General features: G+C 40.6%; 1 protein-coding gene across 1 annotated transcript in view; it reads right to left on the reverse strand.

Annotated features, from left to right (window-relative positions):
- Positions 1 to 2,446: 2,446 nt before the first annotated feature.
- Positions 2,447 to 25,162, reverse strand: part of TPPP3 (tubulin polymerization promoting protein family member 3) — a 35,435-nt gene continuing 12,719 nt past the window's right edge. The window contains exons 3-5 of the mRNA XM_066584044.1: positions 17,477 to 17,671; positions 14,289 to 14,442; positions 2,447 to 9,687 (exon numbers count right to left, since the gene is read on the reverse strand). Coding sequence (XP_066440141.1) covers positions 9,493 to 9,687; positions 14,289 to 14,442; positions 17,477 to 17,664 — 537 coding nt within the window. The 5' untranslated portion in view covers positions 17,665 to 17,671 and the 3' untranslated portion in view covers positions 2,447 to 9,492. The remainder of the gene's footprint in view (positions 9,688 to 14,288; positions 14,443 to 17,476; positions 17,672 to 25,162) is intronic.

Genomic DNA, 25,162 nt, shown 5'->3' on the forward strand with positions numbered 1-25,162 from the left:
GGATTAATGGGTGCATCAAAAGAGGTCTAGGGGCACATGACGAGAAAATTGTTCTTTCTCTTTACAAATCACTGGTCAGACCACACATGGAATACTGTGGACAGTTTGGGGCATTGGGGCACAAGAAAAATATAGCAGAACTTAAGAAGGTTCAAAGACAGGCAATTAAAGTAATAAATGTAATAGGCGGACTACAATACCCAGAGAGGTTATCAAAATTGGGGTTATTTAGTTTTGAAAAAATTAATTTCAGGTGACCTAATAACTCTGTATAAATATATCAGGGGATAGTACAGTGATCTCTCATAATCTATTTATACCCAAGACTGTGACTGTAACAGGGGGCATCTTCTACATCTAGAAGAAATAAGGTTTCTACAGCAACATAGAAGGGGGTTCTTTACTGTAAACAGTGGCAGATTATAATAAGGGTAGTTTGGGTGGTTGCTCCAAGCTCGAGGTCCAGTGGAGCACATGGCCATCCAAACCTTCCCTATTAATAAGCTGCCATTGAGCTGTCCCACCATCATTAAATACCACTCTCCACAGTTATAAGGCTCCAGATACAGACAGATGGGCATTGCTTGATGCTAGCTCACAGAAATGTGACATCTGCTAGCACCACTGTACCTCCGGGAGGCACACGCTGTATACACAGAACTTTATTCTTCTCCCATTTCTTGCATACATTGTAGTCTTTACAGCAAGAGATAGGAAGCAGTCAGCTTTTCTTCATACTTTTGGCATTGCACAGAGTGAGATATGATTAATGTGATGTCTCTGTTTTGGAAGGAGCAGGAACTCTTACGTAAAGGAGGCTACAGAAGAAGGGGGCAACATCACTTAGAGGGAACATCAATCATTATTACCTAAAGGGCCTCCATTACTAGAGGGATCTAGAGAAGGATGAGCTATTACTTTAGTGAGAAAACCATAACATAAAGGAGACTCCATGACCTAAAGTGGGCAGTATCACCTAAAGGTGGCTACAGAGAAGGCAGTCTAACTAAGAACGGTTCCGTCTCTGGATGGAACTCAACAGCGCCAGATGGACCTCATTGACTATAATTGGGTCTGCCCGCTTTCCGCCCAGCTGCCCGAATTTTGGACATAAGAAAAAGCTCTGCAAGATGGATCTGTGACGGAACCTCCGGCCAAAGGTTCCAATGCAGATGTGAAACGGCCTTATTCAGATTTGCAAACTATGTCACTATATTATGAGGTACATAACTATAAATCTTGGCTAGGCTATCCCTATGACTAACACTACTGTAAACACTGTCAGACCATGTTCCTTGGGCCCAACAGGGGAAGTGATTTGGAAGACCTTCTGTGGACATATCACATAAGGTCTTGAAGCTATTTGCGAATTAACGTATGAGAAAGAACCCCTAGAAGTAAGTGAATAAATCCCAATGTCAACAACAGAAGGGTTGGTCTTCTCTTGACCGTTGGTCATCAGAGATGAGGCCCACCACTATATCCTTTTGTACACTGGTGGACCAGTCTGAGCCTTATTTTGGGATCACTAGCTAGTCTGATGCTTATATGGAACGTGTTTCCCTTCTTGCTTATAATCTGACACTGTTGCCTCCCAGTGTTTGATGCAATCTCCAAGTTTCTTTGCTCTTTTTCCAACCTGAAGTATGACTGACAGCCTGTCCTCCTTCTCGTCTCTTGATATGGGTGGGGCAAGGATAATGCAGGGACGTGAACGTGATGAAGGCCCTGTCAGTTCAGGGTCATGAAAAGGGGAGTTGAGACTTTTTTGTCATGGCAACTGAAAAACAGTCAAATACACTGAAAACACCTGGTAGTAACAATCTTCATGTTTTTGTTAGCAAAACATGGGGCCTCATGGCAACGCTTGTATGTTCTCGCAAATGAACTGCTGTGCTGCCAGATGCCATGACTTTTTAGCGTTCCTGGACTGACAGCTATAGGGCACGGAGAATGTGCATCAATTCTCTTGCAGCTTATTATATTAGGTCTCTTATTTTCTTCTCATGTGTGGGATACTTGCTTAAAGTAAATGCAAAAACAGTAATGTGAAAAAAGATATATTTATTGCAGAAAAGGATTTTTTCGTACACATATATATATATATATATTTATATAGACAGAAAGACATTTTAATACATTAACTGTTCACTTTCAGAAGGGGTAATAATATACAACCAAATATTGCGCTCTCTGCACTATGAAAAAAAAGGATTAGATTCATTAGTATTAACTGGAAGAAAATAAGTTAAGTCTTAGCAATATCAGATGACACGAGCTGCCTGTTACCATCGTATTGACCCTTGCCTTCTAAATAAATTATTTCATTCATCATTTGATCAGATGTATTGGAGCCATTTGTTTGGGCTGTTATAACTTCACTTATCGTGTGCAGTGCCTAAGGTTTTTTTTTAAAAAAAAGAAGTAAAAATTATCATTTAAAAAAAAAATAAAAGTTGTTTTATGTTTCTTTTATTACTATTGTATGATTTATTCCTCGCCAGCAGGGGTCAGTATCACAGGACTGCTCTGTGACTAAAAAAACAGTGACAAGTTGTAGTAACCAGTCGTTTCAAAGATCCAAATGATCTTTGAATATGTCGGATTTAGCCTTGAAATAACTAAACATATTGATCTTTCTTTCTAGCAAACTGTTTAAGAACTTGCTTGTTGGCCCACATCTTTACCAGGACGACAGCACACAACCTGATGATGTCACTACCCCAAGGATAAGATGAGGTCAGTTTTGGCCAGCAAGCCAAAAAATGACTAACTAGCTTGAATGTAAGCAGGTTGGCATACTATTGCTGTTTGTAGAGCACTGCAGGTGAAGGCTGCCAAGCAGAGGCGTAACTTGAAGATTCGGGGCCCCAATGCAAAATCTGTAACAGGGCAACAAAAATGCTATATTTATACTACTAGGCTGCCTATATGGAGAAGAGAGGCTTTATAGGCCCCATAAGGGTCCTGAGCTCAGGAGCAACTGCATCCCATATAGTTACGCCCCTGGTACCAAGACCGGCATGCCTCACCGTTTACAGAGGACCCATCACATCTCCTGACCGGAATGTTTTAGTAAATACTTGCATTTCCCATTACCGGACAATCTTGGCTTGTTGCAGGCGCAGATTTCATTTTCTAATTTTAGAACAGTTCAAAATGTATTAATAGGTTTGTCCCTTTTAATAAATTTGGTGCTATTCACAGCAATGAACTTTTTTTTCAGACTGTTGTATGAAAAGCCGGTCTTTATTAATGAGGTAGAGCAGAAAAAAAGCAAAAATGAATATATCCAAATGCTCAAAGGTGTAGCAGGAGATGATTAAAATCCCAACTTATTTCACAGGGAGGGGGGGGGGGTGAAACACACTCAACCACTCCCCCCTACATCCAGGATGACTCAGCAGATAGCAATATCCATCTGTTCAAAGAATGGACGTGTTACATCAGTTTCTGTACCTACCTTATGGAATAAATTTGGGGTTTCCTGACTGGCGCTTACAGCTTCTGCTTTGAATGAATGAATATTGATGAGCCATTTTGGATGTAAGGGAGTTGAGTGACTTTCACCACCTCCCCATGGAGTAAGCTTGAATTTTAATCATCTCATTCACTTCAGTTTTGGGTTTATTCCTCCTACACCTTTGAGCACTTATATATATATATATATATATATATATATGTTTTTTTCTTTTTCCTGCACCACCAGTATGACCGAGGCCATTTAGTATCTTCGGGGTCTCCCATTGTGGATGCCCATTAGCCTGACAGGGTGTCCTATCTGGAACCTGATTGTTAATTCAAGGCTATCCAGGACAATAGGTGTGATAGTTTTTCCTCATTGGGTATCCCAGTCATAGTCGGGGAGTCTCTCTCCTTTTTTTGTCTGCTATCCCTGAATATTGCATTTTGTTGACGGAGCGCTGCCCTGCTTTTACCTCCTGCTTTTATAAATGTGGGTCATTGCTTATTCGTACAACAGATCAATGATGCTTCAGCCTCGACCTGGAGAGTAAATATAGACCTCTGGTAGTCAACACAGCTGCAGGGAAATATCGACTCTGCAGTTTACATTCAGACCAGTGGTATATGAGTTTAGGGTAGGAGGTTTTTTTTAATCGGCATCTGTTACCAACTTTTAGCCTTATAAACTAAGTTTATGTGCTAAAAGTAGGTGACCTGCTGAGCCTATGAATGTAAGTGTTATACTTATCTCCCCTGTCATTTCCCTGGCACTAAAAGCCGCTGCTCAATGCATTGAGTGGCGCGCTAAGTAGTCCACCTATTGTAAAACTAGAACGGGCGAACTACGTAGCGCGCTGCTCGGTGCATTGAGTGGCGGTTCTCAGCGCTGACATCAGGGACACGACAGGGGAGGTAAGTATAACACTTACATCCCTGAACTCAATAGGCCACCTAATTTTTAGCCCATAGGCTTAGCTCATAGGGCTAAAAGTAGGTGACCGAGTCTCTTTAAAGGGGTTGTCCCGAGGCAGCAAGTGGGTCTATACACTTCTGCATGGCCATAATAATGCACTTTGTAATGTACATTGTGCATTAATTATGAGCCATACAGAAGTTATAAAAAGTTTTATACTTACCTGCTCCGTTGCTGGCGTCCTCGTCTCCATGGTGCCGACTAATTTTCGCCCTCCGATGGCCAAATTAGCCGCGCTTGCGCAGTCCGGGTCTTCTCCTCTTCTCTATGGGGCTCCGTGTAGCTCCGTGTAGCTCCGCCCCGTCACGTGCCGATTCCAGCCAATCAGGAGGCTGGAATCGGCAATGGACCGCACAGAAGCCCTGCGGTCCATGAAGACAGAGGATCCCGGCGGCCATCTTCAGCAGGTGAGTATGAAGACGCCGGACCGCCGGGATTCAGGTAAGCGCTGTGCGGGTGGGTTTTTTAACCCCTGCATCGGGGTTGTCTCGCGCCGAACGGGGGGGGGGTTTAAAAAAAAAAAAAAACCCGTTTCGGCGCGGGACATCTCCTTTAAGCCTGAACTTCATAGTAATTTCCTTAAGCACTAACCAAGGCTGGTCATTGTAAACTGAAATAGTAAGTCAATACTAACATGACATAATTAGTGCATTTACTTCATTTGTTCAACTGCACCCCATACACATGCAGGCGTCTGTTTATATCAGCATTTGCAATAATCGGTTTCACATATTCTTGGATAGTTAAATCCGTAAGATAGATGCCTTCATGACCCGCCAAGGATAAGCACATTATAATAAAACTGGCATTCCAATATTATACTTCTGCTTTCCTCATACACATGCTACATATAATACATGCTAGAACAAGATGTGTGGTAGATAGTAAATGTCCTAATGTAAGCTAAGGCATTGCATGTTCATTATATTGTGTATAGCATGGGGCAACTCCTATATCACAAGGTAAATTACAGGCACAGTTGGAAGGCAGCACATGGTAGTGAATTGACATAAAGTGTTAAATACATGCTTCCAACGTCTCGTTTAGTGTATTTTCTATACTAGGTGAGGTAATATAAGTGGGATAATTAAACACATGCATTGCTTACGCTGGTCATGGTTGTTTCACGTATTGTATTGTTTCTCCATCTTTGGAACCAGTTTTTCTCTCTTGTACCGGTGATTGCATAATAATCTCATTTTGATGCCAAGAATGATTTAACAGCTGTGCAATGGCTCAAATGTTTTACATATTTGGGCAATGTTTGTATAGCTAAAAATTCTGCAGTTGAAGGACAGGAAGATGATCTCATAGAGACGGTTTGCAAAAATAGTATCATCTGACTGCAATTTCTTAGACGCAGGAAACAGCTCATCTTTTTACTATCCCTTTATATTCATTTTGTAGTGATGGTGTAATGTACAGGGTCAGAAACGTATAGGATAAATAAGAATTTAAAAGTGTTTCTGGTTTTAGGTTAATAGCGCTTAGATGGTCACTAACGTTTCAAACAACTTATGCTTATAAGGTAGCCAGTGTGATTACTAGTGAAAGGATAAAGCAATTTATTTACCTACAATGACATTTTGTGCTGAAAAATCTCTGTAAAGTACTACCCACTAGGGGTCTCACCTCCTCCTAACTTGTGTCCACTGCCTGTAATCTAGTGATGTTATCTCTGTTACCTTAGGACAGAGGACAGTAAGTGTAAGAAGGGGTACGTGATCCTGGTCATTGAAAGCTATGAGAGTAAATTGGAGGGGAGAAAAGGAGGAGGGAAAGACAGACACACACAGAAAATGGTGAGTTATCTGCTGCTATTTATGCACATCTCCACTGCTCATTACCACTGTACACTGTCATACATGATGTGTCTCTGTGTGTGTAACAGACAGAGAGCAGAATCTGCAGTTTCTTTCTGTGCCCAGTGTAAGGAAGTAGCAGCTAGACTGCTTCCACCAGTTTTGAGAAAACTGAACATCAGAGATACAGCCTGCAGAAGGGGAAAACTGGTGAAAAATGCAGAATATAAATCGCATAATGACTAGAAATAGCGTTATTCCTAATGTACACACATGGCAGCTTATTCTGCAAAGTCATCTGAAAAATTAGTCACAATTTAATCACTATGTAAATGACAAGTTATGTAACTGTTTAATATACTACATTTCTGTTTCTCACCATTCCAAATGTATTAATGTGCCATGGGTGAATGGGAACACTATTGTTTATTTGCAAAGGGTGAACATCTTCCATAGCTAGTCCTATAAGTCTAGACAATGTTCTCTGAGTTAAATAATTGCTACAATGTATCGTTCTGCATTTCAGGCTTTTTAGCTCATACTGAACGATAATCGTTAAGATTCCTACTGGATGTGGTATGTGTAAAAGGGCCCTTAGATTGGATACAATTGTATCCACTTCCCAGATGAGATCAGGACTAGTGATTTAGGAGTTTCCAGCCTCTGAATATGAACAACACTGTTCTCATTCCCTGATAGCAAACTGTCCCAAAATAAGTTAGAAAGTTATAAAACTTTTTATGTATAAAGTGGCTAAGCATTATTGGCAGAAAACGGAAAAACCTTTTTAACATATATTTAAGACTTCCAGCAAGTTTTCAATTATTGCAAATCTTCAAAAGTTTTCTTATACTGGAACAAATATGAATTCTTCTACTTGCGTAGGAAGGATGGAAGGCAGATGTCATAACAAGAAAAACAATGTAACAGTAAGTAATACAAGAAATAAGTCCCTGATAACTTTGATAATATATACTTCATTCATTCAGCATATAGACATTGCTCCTTGATAAATGTACCTTATAACATTCCCTGTTACACACCAAAATATCCTACTGTTCCCACTGCCACATCATTGACATTTTACACATGCAGCATGTCACCTAAAGGTGCAGCGTGAAGCCCTTGGACCTTAGCATAGAAGCTATAACTGCAATCCCCTAACAAACAAAGATTTCATATGCCATCATAGATTAAAAGATCCCATCATACTGGATCTATATATGCCCTATCCTACTCCTACCAAAAGTAACTGGACATCTGAGCAAGAATCAACGGTAGTATTTATTTACATATATTAATACTTACCGGGGCCTTATTTGACCCTAAAGACATTGGATACTCTCTGTGGCATACTTTCTACTAATGTCTGGTACACTTCAGCTGGTATTTCCCTCCATTCATCCTCCAAATATATGGTGAGTGCTCTCAAAGAAGATGCCTTTGCCCTTTTAAGAAGGTGCCAAGAGCCTCGTCATTGGACAGTTAAGCAATGGAAGGACATTCCAATAAGTGACGACTCACGATACTCCATCTTCAAATCAGGTGGGTGTAGCTTGGTGTGGGGAATGCCTGGGGAATGCCTCTTGCCTGGGTCTGTTGAGCCAACAGTTATGTATGGCAGAGGTTCTATTACGGTCTAGGGATGTTTTACATGGCATAGTCTTGGTCCGTTGGTTGTAGAGACGGATGTGTACCCTGACATTCTAGACAATAATGTGCTGCCGGCAATGTGACAATACTCTGGGAATGGGCAGCAATATTTCCAATGATACAACACATCTTGTCACAGATCCAACACCGTTTTATAGTGCTTTGAGGATATGGATGTTCCACAATTGGACTGGCTGCAGAAATTCCGACCTGAACCGTATTGAATATCTTTGGGACAAACTGAAAGATTGAGTCAGGAAAGATGAACAGTATCCATCTTCTTGAAAGAACATGTCAGACATTTGCAGGATGAATGGAGGAAAAAACAGCTGATCAAGCATTAGTAGAAAACATGCCACTGACAATATACAATGCCAGTAGGGCCAAAGGACACTCTATTAAGTATTAACATGGAAATAAATACTACTTTTGATTCTTGCTCAGATGTCCAATTACTTTTGGTTGGCTAATATACTCCATTTATCCCAATTGCATCATTGAACATATGGTATGTTGCACTTTGTGTCCGCATTGGTTAGCATTTACCAGCTACCTATGTTGGGCCAGCTTGCAATTTTGCCCCATGCCATTAACCCTTTCCAATCCAATTTTGGATTCAGGGTTTCCTAAAAAGCTTTCTCTTTTTGCTGTTATACAACAGTGCCATCTGCTGGCTAAAGCCAGAGTGTGTGCACCAGAGAGGCTCAACAGCGAAGTGGCTGACAATAGACAGTAAGAATACCCTGTCGGACGTCTTCTGACATTGGAGCTGTACAAGCTTCAATCAGAATGTAGGAAGATGTCAGACAGTGGATTGGAAGAGGGTCAGTATTTCTAGACTATTTTTCGAAGAAGTTATGAATGATGGCAACTTTCGAAATGGCTGCCTTTTAGGTGTCAGCTCTACATTACATGTTGCAGATTGGGAAGTGACGGTATATAGCCATTCTGTATTATAAAGAGGAGCTTTGGTTAGTAGATTACAATTATTTGATCATCTATAATGAACCAGGAAATATACATTAATAGAAGAACGTCTAAACAATTAAGTAAAAAGGTGCCCCAGCATCAATTCAACCACAGGCACCATTCATAATTCCATATTCAAGGCCACTAATGCTAGGACTCTTTAGACAAAGTTTTCTAGACAACCCAACTGAGGTGAGGTTTTTCTCATTGACGTGGTTGGTGGCATTGAACACCCATTCTTTAAAGGCACTGTACACCAGAACTGAGTTATTACAGAGGTTTTGGTATAATACAAAAGTACTTGACTTCTCTTACAGCAGATAATGATTTGCATAGGTTAGGTTAATGTCTAAGAAGTGTAGATGAGAGATTAGGAGATACATGCACAGTTATCATCATCGAGACATGCTTATCAACGATATTGTAAATATACCTCAAACCCAATGAAATGTTGCAAAATTTTTTTTTGCCATAGATATTCTTGACTTGGGTTGTTTTGGGCAACATTAATATTATGCTGCATTAATCATCCACTTCTAACATTATCTTCAGAATGACAACCTTACTTCACCGGGAACACAGAAGTTACTAATGTCTATGCAGGAGCTGACTTTCGAAAGTTTTACACTCTTACGGGGATTTCTTCACTTTGGCATCATAAGTGCCTGCATTTTTGTAGGAAGCCACATAGCCAGTGTTTTCTACAACGTTCTCTCGACCACTTTTGCCTTTTCCTTTCCCACTTTCATCAAAACGTTCCTTGTGGGATCCGGTGTACTTGGATGTATCTGTTAAACGTTCCACTGCTCCAACTGCTGCTGCTTTCTGTAGAAAGGAAATGTGGAAACGCAATTAGGCTACTGACAGAAAGCATTAAGTAAATGGCAAAATATCTGAGACTCATTATCATATCCCATGTGATTTAATGGTGAAGGTCTCCTTTTAAGAGTATAGAAAGTATAGCTATTGATTTGTGTATGTATTGTAAAACAGAAGGTACAAAAATAATGTTAGAGTACATTTCCTTTACTGCTACAAGTATGTGAAGGTTTGGTGTATTCCTACTGACATATACCTTAAAGGGGTTGTCAGGTTGTAAGCTATGGTTGGCTTATCCTCAGGATAGGTCAACAATAGTAGATTGTTAAGGGGTTCATCACCAGAGACCTGTTTCAATCAATTGTTCTCCGGGCTACTAAACTCGTGCACTGAGCTGATTTTTACAGGAAGCAGACAGCTCCATTTTCTTTACAGTGGTGAGGCTTGGTATTACAGTTAAAGTTCCCATTCATTTCAATGGGAACTTGGCCTGCATTACCAAGCCTGGCCACTGCAGTGAACTAATGCGCAAATACACTTGTTCAGTAAACACCTAATCAGCGGGGATTCCAGAAGACTTACCTATGTCAATCTACTATTGATGACCTATTCTGAGGTCATCAGAATAGGTCATCAATAGTAGATTGACATGGGTAAGTCTTCTGGAATCCCCGCTGATTAGGTGTTTAAGGCCATCAATAGTTTACAACTGGGCAACTGCTTTAAACTGCCTGAAAGGTGACTAATATGATCATATTTCCCAAGATATCATACACAGTTGTATAGTTAAAAATGGACATGTTGTCACAATGAGCACAAGATTATGAACAATCAATCACTTTTGGTACAGCTTCTCTAACCACCATAGAAAAACTATTATTGGCAAAAAAAAGCTGTGTGCAGTCACTAATTTTCCCAGCAGTGGACAATGTAGTAGTAATGGCATAAGTTTTATAGCTTAGATTTTTTTTTTATTATAAATATGGCGAAAAGGGTTTTACTTTTTAACTTTTCCTTCTTTTAATTTCTTCTAATAATTAACTCAATTTTACATTCTCTTTATTCCCCTGAACTTGATCGCTTATGCAGTATAATATAATACCATACTATTACATTATATTCTGATCTGATAGTGTAGTGGTCCAGAGGGTCCTCCAGAATAGCCACACAATCATTGTCCAGTCATACCTGCCTATGTTCTTTAAGGAGGCATAGAAGGTGCCTTACATCACAGAAACCCTGTTTCTCCCCTTTCTAAGGTAAAAGCTTGGCAACAGCTGGCTTCTAATTAGCTTTATATCATGCCCTCACTGATTGGACAGGGGTTTTGGTTAGAGTTCAGAGTGGGAAACTGTAGTATGAGCCAGTATGCTGAGGGGGAGGAGAGGCGAAAAAGTGCCGAAGCAGGGCAGGAAGTGAAGGAGGAGTCAGAACAGTCTTCAGTAGTCAGTGTGCGTAGGAGGTCGTCGGAAGAAGACTTGCAGGGAGGAGGTCTGCTGTGTGAGCAGCCAAAGCAGGTGTTTCTCTTCAGGGGAGCCAGAATTCACTAACACCCTAGTCTTACCGGCAGTGTGGAGGAGTAAGGTTGAAGCCATTCCACTAAAACAGTGACTTACACAAAACCCGGTGAATTCAAAGCCAGGGGTAGTAAAGTGGCCATCATAATTCTAATTTCAACACCTGCATAATTCACTTTCAGTAAGCCTCACAGATAACTAGGCCTATGGGAATTCATACTGGGTGACCTTCCAAGTTCAAATGTAGAGAGCGTTGAAGAGGAAGTTGTATTTATTGGATAACCATTTGCATAACTGTTTGCTCTGCTATTATTCTGCAAGACTGCCACTGTTAATTGTACTGTTTTTCAACTACATTAAAAGCTGAAGTAAACTATGCACTTCCAGTTTGCTAGACAAACCAGCTACCAGAATTCATGTCAAGTTATTTCAGCCATTGACTACCGTAGTCCCGGATTAAGGGCTAGTGCTAGTGTCACATGATAAACTACCATTCATTATAACAAGAGACTTATGTGTATTTCGTGCCACCATTGTCAGGAGAGATTGCAGAGTCACCCATGACAACCATCTTGCAATCCCTGTGGCCTCCCACACTATGGCGTGTCTCGCTCAGGCGTTGCAATAAGTATTCTACCAAGCCACATCACAGGCATGGCTTGGTAGGCAATCAGTCATGGCATCGCTGGGGGCCTTCAGAAGACAACCGAATGGCATCCCGTGATCACATTGCAGTGGGGCCATTCGGCACCTCTGAACTTCGATCAAGGGATTTAAATGCCTTTGTCAGAACTGACAGTGTCACTTAAAGGGTTAACAGCTGCGATCAATGTGAATACTGATTGCGGCTGTCGCCGGCGGGTGTCAGCTGAAAGAAACAGCTGGCACCCACATTATATGGAGCAGGATCGGCTTCCAATTCCCATCTTTACAAACCCTGAATGCACAGGATGTAACTGCATGTCCTATGTTATTAAGGAGTTAAACCTTGAAATGACTGAATCATGGGGAGACATTTTCAGTTTTGTGTATTTGTCAATGTGGCAGAATGTGTATATTTACATAGAGGTCCTCTCAGCTTCCCAGCTAGATGTACTTGCTAAAATTCAGTTCTTGATGATGAACATTTTATTATACAAACTGTTTCTTTATTCAAAACTGAACCATGAAGGATCTGATGTTGTAAGACAAAACTATTTGTCACAGGATTGCAGTACTGACCCCCACGTAATTCTTCACACTGGCATCATTAGAGCATTCCAACATTTTGGATGAACTTTAAAGGACTCAGTATGCACACTTTGTGTTCCTTTGTTGGAGGACTGGAAGCGTTTCCTTTATGAATGTGTGTCAACAATGTTTTGAGTTGCATTACCATTATTCGACAACTCTCATGGGTGAAAATATACATAGTCTTTCAGGAGACTTTTCAGTATAAGCTGCCATATGTGTGTACAGATGTAGTAGATGCCAAACTAATGTTCAGTGTACTACATCTGTTAGTTTAACATGCCGAATTGTTTGATGTTTTACCCTATTTGTGTAGCCAATTGTCTTCTATTGACTGTTGGACTCCACGAATAACGTAGGTGCGCTACAATACCCAAGTAGTGAGCCACAATAATACAGATAAGACCTGCTACATCTGTACATGAGGAATAACACAATTTCTGATCATTATATGACTTGTATATGATATTTTTAACCCTTTGTTTTCTATGCAGTCTCCATCTCTAATTCTCAGTTTTCTCTGAGCTGGTGGGTGAAGACTAGCTGCTATGGTGTCTTCTATATACTGCTCACAGAAAGCAGATGAGATCCTGCTCCCATTTTATAATCTCTAATAAACTGAGGTTTATTTGCAGGAAATGTAAAAATTTAGAACTGAATTTAAAATACTCAATTTTGCAGGCTTCTGAGCTGAAATCTCCCAGGAAAAGCTTGTTCCAGAGTTTGCTTAGGTTTTCTGCACACAGATCAGCTCTATTGAATGAGGCTAATCCATGTGTAGATTTGTGGCACCCGTAATGAAATTCCGCAGCAGAATGCATGCTTAGGTGTGCAGATTTCTGGCATGGGCTTTCATTAAAATCTGCGTCTGTTTATTTCCAACACAGATTTTGCTGTATGAACATGTCCTTACAGGGTGCAACTGTTAATTAAGCTGTCCCTACAGCTACACCCATGGTAACCACTGAATTCAAACAAAAAACATCCATCACAGAAATAAAAGCAGGACTCATTATAACAAGTGTCTACTATTGTAACCCTCTAGGGATCTAGTCTGGGATCTGATTAATTTAGGGAGCTTGGACGTAAGGCAAAAAGGAAGCTAAGAGGTGTCTACAGCCCCCCAAACTCTAGACCCATGAAAGAGGGATGATGAAATAGATCTGACATTGGTGACAAAACTAAGGTTCAACTTCTCACACTAATATCGGAGTGTACAGGAGTGCAGGGTGATGGGTTACTTGGGCATTTTGGGGACTTGAGATACTTTAGGGAAAGGTATATTCGCCCATCTAAGATAGCCTTAGCAAATAAATCATGCCTCATCTCTCCTCTGTTCTCGCGTAACATCTTATTAAGCTTTGTACTACAAAATTAGTAGATAGACAGTCATTGATGCTTGATGTACCAGTAATTTATACTTAAAGTACAAGAAGAACAAACGCATACTGTTTACCCAGAATTAAACTTGCAAGTGAAGAAACATTATGTTGGCCACAGATATGGCGTGGCGGGGCAACGATGAGGAAGGAGAAGGCCAAGTTTGGGGAACAGTCCACCACAGAGGATACTTTAATCTTCAGTTATAGCACTGTGCAGTAATTTGGTGCAGGAAAACTGTCCCACTGTATATAAGTACTCAGCTACAGAGTATTAACTACAAACATGTTGACTGTTCCTAATTACAACCAGCCAATTTGTCCATACAACTGTGGACTATAATCCAGCCTGCAATTTGGGATCAGGATACAATGAATGATACAATATATTTACAAAGATAAAGATGATCTCTGTATGTAAACTGTAAAATGGTGTTCAAAGTTTGCCAAAGCTGTTAATATGTTGTGTATATTCACTTACTGTGACTCCAGAGCTTATGGGTTCTTTTCCAGATACAAGTTTGCACATTGAGTCATACGCTTCTTCCTTGTTCTTTCCCTTAAACCGTTTTGCTGATAATTCCTCTAACGCTTTCTTAAATTCCTCATAGTTAATAACTCTTGCTGACTTTGCTCTGAAAAATAAAGCACATGGTTGCCATGTAAAAACCAACTACAATGTCTTTATCTATTTGGTTGTGCTCGTATCTGCTGCCATTTGGGGACTACTTTTCCTTCTTTGTCTTCTGTTCACACGACCGGATCCATGACCATTATAATATCCATTCTATAACAGAAGCAAATGGATCTTGATGAACTGTATTGAGTTTTATAGGGTCTATCACGGTGCTCCAATTTTTGTTTCTAGCACATCTTTGCTAACTCACTTCTTAGGAATACATTTACATTTTTTTGACTTATCATATTGGACACACCTTTTCATTCCATGCTTTTTCTTGTTTTGCTTTTTTTTTTACTTTTTACATTGTAGATTCATATTTAATACATCAAAACTATTAAGGAACACATATGGGCGTAAGTAGTAGATAAATAGTGTTAAAAAATCCAGAATAGGTTTTCTCTTTTAGATTTTTTCAATGTAGCTCCCTTTAGCTTTGGTGATAACTTTGGGCACTCTTGCATTCTCTCAATCAGCTTCATTAGGTAGTCAGCTGGAATGGTTTTCCGACAGTCTTAGGGCTCATGTCCACGGGCAAAATGAGATTTAAAATCCGCAGCGGATCTCCCGCGCGCGGATCCGCACCCCATAGGGATGCATTGACCACCCGCGGGTAGATAAATACCCGCGGATCGTCAATAAAAGTGATTTAAAAAAAAATGGAGCATGAAAAAATCTGGACCATGCTCCATTTTCATGCGGGTCTCCCGCGGGGACGGCTCCCGCGGGCTTCTATTGAAGCCTATGGAAGCCGTCCGGATCCGCGGGAGACCTAAAATAGGAATTTAAAGCATTTACTCACCCGCAGCGGGCCGCGAAGCTCTGCTCTTCCTCACGGCCGCATCTCCCTTGCTTCGGCTCGGCGGATGTGCCCGGCGCATGCGCGCGGCACGTCGAAGACGTGCCGGCGACGTGCCGCCGGCGTCAGGAATTCATCCGCCGGACGAAAATGAAGATCCGGCCGTGAGGAAGAGCAGAGCTTCGCCGCCCGCTACGGATAGGTAAATGCTTTTAAATTGCTATTTTCAGCACTCATGTCCGCGGGGCAGGAGGGACCCGCTGCAGATTCTACATGTAGAATCTGCAGCGGATCTGATTTTCCCCGTGGACATGAGGCCTTAAAGGAGTTCCCAGAGATGCTGAGCACTTGTTGGCTGCTTTCCCTTCCCTCTGCGGTCTAACTCATCCCAAATAATCTCATTTGGGTTTAGGTCGAGAGATAAGGAGACCAATGTATCTGACGCAGCAGCCCATCACTCTCCATCTTGGTCAAATAGCCCTTACAAAGTATATAGTTGCGTTTGGGATAATTGTTCTGCTGAAAAACAAATCCACTAAGTCCCACTAAGCACAAACCAGATGGAATGGAGTGTCACAGAATACTTCTGGTTGTCATACTGGTTAATTGTGCCTTTACATTTTAATAAATCACCGATAATGTCACCAGCAAAAAACCCATCACACCTTCTCTATGCTTCATGGTGGAAGCCACACAGGGAGAAATCATCCACTTAACTTTTCTGCACTTCACAAAAACATGACGCTTGAAACCAAAAATCTCAAAGTCTGACTTATCAGACCAAAGTAGTCTAATGTCCATTCCTTGGGTTTCTTGACACTAGCAAGTCTCTTCTTCCTGTTGATGTTCTTCAGTAGCGGCTTCTTTGCAGCAATCTCCTCTGCACAGTTGATGTTGAGATGTGTCTGGTACTTGAAGCATTTATGTGGGCTCTAATCTGAGGAGTTGTTAATGTGATGTCTCTTAGGCTGGTTACTCTAATCAACTTATCCTGTACAGCAGAGGTAACTCTTGGTCTTCATTTCTCGTGGTGGTCCTCATGAGAGCCAGTTTCATCATAGCATTTGATGGTCTTAACATAATGATGGACAGTATTTCTCCTTCCTTAGTTGAGGTATTCTTGCTATAATGTGGATTAGAACAGTAATTGAATAGGACTAAACACTGTATGGGAATGTGTACCAACACTACCTCTGCACAACATAATTGATGACCTCAAGCACATTAACATAGTAACATGGTATGTTAGGCTAAAAAAAGACATGTCCATCTAGTTCAGCCTATTTCCCCCCTCACCACCCCCAATGTTGATCCAGGGAAAGCAAAAAACCCAATGAAGTAGAAGTCAGTTTTCCTAATTTACGGGGAAAAAAATAGAAAATAAATTCCAGTTAAAGGGGTTGTCCCGCGAAAGCAAGTGGGGTTCAGCACTTCTGTATGGCCATATTAATGCACTTTGTAATGTACATTGTGCATTAATTATGAGCCATACAGAAGTTATTCACTTACCTGTTCCGTTGCTAGCGTCCTCGTCTCCATGGTGCCGTCTAATTTCAGCGTCTAATCGCCCGATTAGACACGCTTGCGCAGTCCGGTCTTCTCCCTTCTGAATGGGGCCGCTCGTGCCGGAGAGCTGCTCCTCGTAGCTCCGCCCCGTCACGTGTGCCGATTCCAGCCAATCAGGAGGCTGGAATCGGCAATGGAACGCACAGAGCCTACGGTGCACCATAGGAGAAGACCTGCGGTCCACCGTGGGTGAAGATCCCGGCGGCCATCTTCGCAAGGTAAGTAAGAAGTCACCGGAGCGCGGGGATTCGGGTAAGTACTATCCTTTTTTTTTTTTAAACCCCTGCATCGGGTTTGTCTCGCGCCGAACGGGGGGGGCTATTGAAAAAAAAAAAAAAACGTTTCGGCGCAGGACAACCCCTTTAACTCTTGACAACGCATACCTGTTAGCTGAAAACCATTCCAGGTAACTACCTCATGAATGCCAAGAGTGTGCAAAACTATGGTCAAAGCAAAAGGGGGCTGTTTTGAATAATCTAAAATAAAAAACATTCTGCTTTTAAATTTTTTTTGTTTACTACTTAAATCCATATATGTTCCTTCAGAGTTTTTATGTCTTCAATATACAATAGAACTGTATGTACAGTATATATACTAATATATAGTACTAATATATTTTACATACTTTACTTTAGAGAATACAATGTCAACATCGGTTCCGGTCACAGTTTTCCCATCAATAACTTTGCATTCTTTACACAGCTTGGCCCAGTTTTTGCCAGTCATTTCTTGACCTGTTGCTTTTGTATCACCATAAATGGCAAACTTTTTGAAGCTTTCTTCTAGAGAAGCAAGGTCAGCGTTTTCAGCCATAGTGTCCCTAGCAGAGAAAATAAAAATGACATTATATATTTGATAAAAAATGAAGTTCATATAAAGCAGATGGAAATCAATACGTTAAGTCCTGCTGACTCACAGCTAATAAGAGGGTTGGGTTCTGGATGGGGAAACTGATCCGCGGAGTCATGTCCTTGTCTCCTACCACTAATGGGAAAGGGTGGTATCATAAGGAAAGTTACTGGGAGAGGAAGCCCATTGGATATTTGTATCATCGGGTGTCCTCTGTTGTAGCAATGGAGGGCAACACCCTTTTTCATCAATTATAGAAAAGAAGTAAGGTTCACCCTTAGCTCACATTAGCCATATACAATTGCTGGCAGCCAATCATACTGTAACCAAAAGTCAAAAGATAGGACTGCACAAACATCTTGAATTTGCAAAAGTTTGTGAATGCTTCTATTACAGATTTATCAGATATTTACAGTCTATCCAAGCAACTTTTGAGACAATATAGCCCTTTATCAAGCTGTATAGAAATATCATGAAAAACCATAAGTTACATATTGGTACACAGCACAAGAAAACTAAGACACAATAAGAAACAACAATAAGCAAGGACAGCTGGGAAGCAATGAAGCAATGGAGAACTAAAAGGCAAATTAAATAAATGAAGGTTAAAATAATATTAAAGCAAACTGACAGGCCTAAATACGAAAGGATGAATCAGGCAGCATCAAACAGTGAGAAAATGATAAAAAGAGAAGGGAGAGAGGAGAGAGATACTGTATATACAAGGTGTCTGAGAGAGTGCAGACGACACCAACCTGAGAGATATGAGAAACAAAGGAAAATACGATTATTGATCAGATGAAAGGTATTCCCTGTATATCTTTCTACTACTCTATTTGGTTGTCATTTACTCTATGCTGGACTCTGATGTTTTTGATCTTTGGTATTATATTTGCTGTCCTTGATTTTTGTTTCTACGTTTTTTTCCACTGCGTACCACCATGTTACTTATAGTTTTTCATAAGGCTCTACTGCTCAAAACATTGCTTGGGTATACTGTGAACATCTGATTCATTTGTAATAAAAGCATTCACATACCTTTGTGATTTCAAGAAGTGTATGTAATCCTATCTTTTGACTTTAGGTTACTTCTGAAAATTATGACAGCATGACCTTGGGATTTTGCACCACAATGGTAGCAATTAGTGCAGTGCTGACAATTTGTGCTTTAAGTAGCAGCTCTCCTACCGTTTTTACTATTTCACCCTATTCCATCATATATATATAGACTCGACCAATCACCTCAGGAGGGGCCTGGTCGTTGTGACTCTTCTGAGAAGCAGCCCCACCTCAATGGTCAATAGAATATGGCGTTCAAAGTTCTTTTTTTGTGTTATGATGGATCTGCCAGGATAGAGAAGGACCCGTGAACCTGTCACTTTCCTGGTGCTGGTTTGGAACCTAAATCCTTAGGACAAGTTCCTTTTAACTATAACTGTATTAGAAGAGAGAGGGGACCCTGCTCAGGCAGGGTCCAGCCATCAACACAGATAGGCTGGTCACAGCTTAGGCTCCAATTTGTTTTTCACATTCCAGTTTTACAATAAAATTGTAAAAATAATACATTAAAAACACTACCACAGTCAAATGGGTTGCCAGATCTGAATTACTGATGACCTATTCTTGGTATAGGTGATCAATAGTTAGTAGCAGGTTCTTTCTCTGTCTGGATCCCTGGTGCTCAACTATCCACCAGGCTGCTGTCCGTGTGTACAGAGAAGAAGCTGACAGCTCCGTACACATTGCAGGTTCAGTTCCCATTTGTTTCATCAATAGATAATAACTGGACAACCCCTTAATTACGCCATGGCACTACTAATGTATGAAATATATTTACTGCTGTACACAAATCACCAAATAAATTACATCAATTACTAAGAACTCTAATACAATATCTTGTTGGTACACATTCTTTTTAGCATACAGTTGTATGCATCTTTTGCCTTTTTTATGTCCTTTGTTATATTGATATTATTACTCCTTATGGCAGATTAAATCAGAGTTAAAACAAACTGTGTTGTCATACAGCATAGGCCAGAATGTTCCCTTCTATGTCAAGAGAAGTTCTGAAGTTTCGTTTTGCTGTGTATTTAGTAGCAACAAGTAGTTGCTATTTGGCATCCAGCATAAAGTTTACAGTTTGGAATTTGTACTTACACCTTGTTGCTATGTATTTTCTTTATGTATTAATTAATGTTAGGAACGACTCCTCCTCTGAGATAATATTGTATTTCATGCATGTTCTTTGTTAGCTTTGCTCATGCAGAGTGGGAATTAGACATTCTGGCTTGAAGGGAGATGGAGAATTGCCAATGAGAAATTTTTTATTTGTGATTAGGAAAGGGTTTTCAGATGTTAGGTTTGGAGGGGTATTCCGATCTTAGATATTTATGGCATACCCCATCGGAATACTCCTTTTAGGCTATGCGCATACTAGCTGTAAAGCAAGTTGCGACTGACAAAAACTAAGGTGCAATTCCCATTGGTCACTACACAGACAATCATGTGGTATCTGATATACACGAACTCTGTACACTGGCATACATTGGCACATCCTATTTCTCATTCGTGAAGCATACAGGAATATAACATGCCATGAGCTTTTTTACACAGACCACTGATCCACATGAAAAAAACATCCATATGCATAGTCTCATAATGTATGGTAGTGTGCTAGAGGCCTAAGCCATTGAACAGGCTCCATAAGATGCCCTTTTCATATGCCTTATATAAGTCTAGAGGGAATCCCTGCTCACGACTTTCCTCCATGTGGCAGATTGACCTCATTGCCCCAAAAATTGCCTAAAAAACTACAGTATGTTAAAAGGAAACCTTGTGCTTTTTTGAAGCCATCATGTGATACTGCAATGACCGTCAACAGAGAGAACTACTCCACAGTTTCAACGTTCTTATTGTAAAGAAGCCTTGTTGCTTCTGGAAACGGAGGAAGTAAATAGGTAGCCCCCTTGTCTTCTGAGGGGATTTGACATCTTTCTGTGTGTGGTCTTCGAAGCAAACGTTCACCAGATGATGAGTTGTTCAACAGTTGTTCAACCTTCAACCTACATCTATCTGTGTGTGGTCTTCGAATCAAATGTTCATCAGATGATGGGTTGTTCAACCTTCAACCTACATCTATCTGTGTGTGGTCTTTGAAGCAAACGTTCATCAGATGATGGGTTGTTCAACCTTCAACCTACATCTATCTATGTATGGCCATCGAAGAAAATGTTGACCAGATAATGGGTTGTTCAACAGTTTTTCAACCTTCAACCTACATCTATCTATGTATGGCCATCGAAGCAAACGTTCACCAGATGATGAGTTGTTCAGCCTTCAACCTACATCTATCTATGTATGGCCATCGAAGCAAACGTTCACCAGATGATGAGTTGTTCAACAGTTGTTAAACCTTCAACCTACATCTATCTGTGTGTGGTCTTCGAAGCAAACATTCACCAGATGATGGGTTGTTCAACCTTCAACCTACATCTATCTGTGTGTGGTCTTCGAAGCAAACATTCACCAGATGATGGGTTGTTCAACCTTCAACCTATATCTATCTGTGTATGGACACCTTTAGATGTCTCTTCTCAAGACTGCAATTTTTTTAATCTTACATGCGCACACTCAACTGGTATTATGACTGCTGTACAAGCGAGGACAAAATACTATTTACTTAATCCTATCCAAACTGGCAAACAGTTTTATCACTAGCTATAGAGGTTGAATGATCTTACAAATGAGACAAATATTTGTTTAGGATAGCAAATGATTTTAGAGTATCCATATCAGCTTGTATGGTATGTCAATTATCTTTTACACATGTATCCTGTCGGCGAACTCATTTCGTGCGTGGACAGACTCAACGCATAACCTGTTTATAGGCACAATTTCATCCTAATGAAATTCTGCAGTGTAAACTGGCTCCAGTAAAATAAAGTCGTATTTTGTAATAGCACCTTAGTCTTTGCAATGATTAACACTTGGAGGAACATTCCTTCATTTCTTACCAATCTGCTGAGATGGGCATAATTGATGTGAGTAATAGCTGTATTGTCGACAGGAATATTAGGCTGTGAGCAGTGATTCAGTACATATACTCTATGATGTGCTCTTCCTCGGGAGCATTGTAGGCCATTTTTAGGCAGAATTGTCATGAACTTGTGGTGCAGATTCTACACTGCAAATCTGCAGCAGTTTACAAAACAGTATTTGTGAATTGTGGTTCAAAACCCCATCCACACGCTGCAAAAAAAAAACCTCATGTAATCAGAGCATGATCTTTCTTCTGTCGACTTGTTCCTCATTTCCACTAAGGAGGTCACCCTTTCCAATGCAATCTGATCTATCTTACTTCTGGAGGTCATTCAATAGATGCTTTCTATACAATTACAGTGGTCTAGGCCTAGGGTTATGTGGTGTCGTTAGTCATGCAACAATAAGATTGCAATATCAAGCTGCTAAATTCCGACTAATCATAGTAAATATGGTCACATAAAAATCTAACAAGTTTGGATATTTAATGACTGCTGACTGGTAATCATTTTAACTTGCCTGTTGCGATGCAACCACATGTGTTATCATTAGCTGTGATGCTAAGTGGCCCCAGGGTTTGACCCTTCACTAATTACATTTTATCCAACTTGACAACACTGATCAATAACAGAAAGAACATACATTGTCAAGAGTGATTACATTTTACAACGTGTCAAAATAAATTAGAAGCGATTCTTTTAGCTGTTGTTGGATGGGATCCTAAATCTGTATTAGTGTACTGCAAGCCAGACTGTTTGAAACAGATCAAATCATTGGGACCTCTAAGCAGAGACACGCTACCATAAGCAATTGTATGAGTATCTATATGTAGTTGGTCCCTTGCAGCTTTCCTAATAAAACAAAGAAATCTGTTAAATACACATCAGAAATTCTGTCGATAGCATTGAGGGCTCCTGCACACTTGCGTTTTTCTTGCACGTTTTTTTCACGCGATTGTCAATGGGACTTTCTAATGTTAAAAATGCATTGCAAGTTTGTGCTTTGCAATTTTTGTGCAATGCGTTTTTAACAATAGAAAGTCTCATTGACAATCGCGTGAAAAAAACGCAGTGATATCGCGTGAAAAAACGCGGAAGAAAAACACAAGTGGGTATTCACCCTAAGGAAGACTAAGTGATTTTATAATCACTTAGTTGAGGCTCTGGTGCGTCTTCTCGCTGGCTCCCCAGCACTGCTCTGAAGCACTTTCTCCTGGCTGGGGATTTAAAAATCCCCGCCTCCTGAAGGTGCTGGATCTAATTGGCTGAGCGATCAGCCAATCACAGGCAGCACTCAGCCATTCATTGAATGACAGCTGAGCGCTGTTTGTGATTGGTCACAACACTCAGTCAATCAGAGGCAGCGATCAGCCATTCATTGAAGTCGTGTCAGAGCCCCACCAGTGGCGGAGAGGTGATGTACATATATTTTTTATAGCAGCTAGGGATGCTTTTCAGGGAAGGGCTTATATTTCAAGCCCTTCCCCGAAAATCACTGCAGGAGTTGCCTGCATCCTATCGCTTTCAATGGGGCAGCAGTAGCCGTCCAGTGATGTTCTGTATATAGGTCACATGGGCAAGAACACAATAGTCCGAGTTCTATACATGGGATGTCACTGGTAATGTGTCATTTTGAAACGAGCACATGCAAATTGGCTGCAGTGGTGAAATATCTGTATATTCATGTGACTGCTGCAGCCAATGTAAACAAAGAGCAGCCCGGGAGGATGGAGCGGTGATGAAGGAGCAATGAGGCTATTAATTAGGTTAATAATATGTTTTTTTATTTTTTTATTTACATTCCTACCACTTCAAATACTTTTGATCAGATCGGTTAACACCTTTAATATACTTTATTTACTGGTACTAACATTGGCCTGGGATGTGTATTTTCTGATCTATGTGACGAGCTGCTTGCACAGTTCATACACTTCTCTTACTAACAGCTGCAGCCAATGAACAAAATATTTGATTCCCTTGTGGTATTTTAGTTCCCCCTGTGATGCACCGAAACACTTGTCATAAGTGTGAAAATGTTTTCATAGAAGTAGGGGATCAGTTACTACGGTACACACTTGTATGACATCTCATCCTATACAATGAGTCTATATGGCGTATGGTCTGAGGTAATGTACTATTTTACATTTACAGTATACACACCTGCAGGGCTGAATTTGTCATTGCTCTCACTGGGGATGGGGTGGAGGACCATTTACACATCAGGACAGAATTGGCGCAGTGGAATTTGTTGTGGAATATCTGCAGCCATACGGACTAGAGTTTTTACAGCAATCTCATCTGCATGTATTGGAAAAATTCTGTATGGAATCTGCAGTGTATTTGAGTCCACTATGGATTCTAACTTTGTAACGTCAATTTATGCTTCAGATTTTGACAGTGGATTTCAACCTTTGAAATGGAAGCCTGCAGCAAAAGCCACATTATTTAGGGGCATATTTGGCCCCAGCAGATTCACTGCACATGTACTGTCTGTTTTCTGCTGTGAAAAGTCAGCAAGCAGCACATATGTACTGTGTGAAACAAAGGCTTACCACTAGGGGTCACAATTATGACCTGTCCCCTTAGCGAATGTGGTGCCCATGGTCCCCTGACTGTAGGTGGCCCTCAGGGAGGGGAGGGCCATTACCCGGGGGGCCAGCAGCCAATTGCAGGCTGCAGACTTCATCCCTTCCACTGAGTGACTGGTAATGGCTGGCAGTGCAGACAGTGTCTAAGAGCGGAGGAGGGAAGCAGAGTCAGTGGACCATGCTTACAGTATATAATCTCATGTATGTATAGCTGGTATAAGTTATACCAGCTGTACATACATAATATACAGGAGATACCCAGGTTATAACAGCATACTCCATATCACTATATTTCAGATATGTATAACTTTTACCAGATGTACATGTATACAGGAGATAACCCGGTTATACCAGCATGCTGCATGTCACTATATACAGGATGTATAGCTTATAATAGCTGTACGTGTATATTTATATACAGGAGATGCTCAGGTTATACCAGCATGCTCATATGACTATATACAGGATGTATTAGCTTATAACAACTGTACATATATAATTATATACAGGAGATGCCTAGGCTATACCAGCACCATGCTGGAATATAGACCAAGCTGGTATAACCTAGGTATTTCGTGTATACGAGTGCACACTTTTTAAGCACAATTAAAAATGCTTCTAAAACCTTCATTTGTTTATTTTATGTGATTTTAATTAGGGTTCAAATGCAACAAAAAACGTGAACACAGCCTAAGGGGCTACAAACAAATTTTTATGTAGTCCAGGAAATTAGTCATATTTGGAAAGCCTATGGCAAGGGGCTAAATCATGTATGTAAATTCATTTTGTAGCTGTATGCAGTGCAGTTTCGGTATGGGTACTGTTACAGGTGCTTGA

This window comes from Eleutherodactylus coqui, chromosome 11, assembly GCF_035609145.1.
Source record: "Eleutherodactylus coqui strain aEleCoq1 chromosome 11, aEleCoq1.hap1, whole genome shotgun sequence".
In the NCBI taxonomy this organism is placed as follows: Eukaryota; Metazoa; Chordata; class Amphibia; order Anura; family Eleutherodactylidae; genus Eleutherodactylus; species Eleutherodactylus coqui.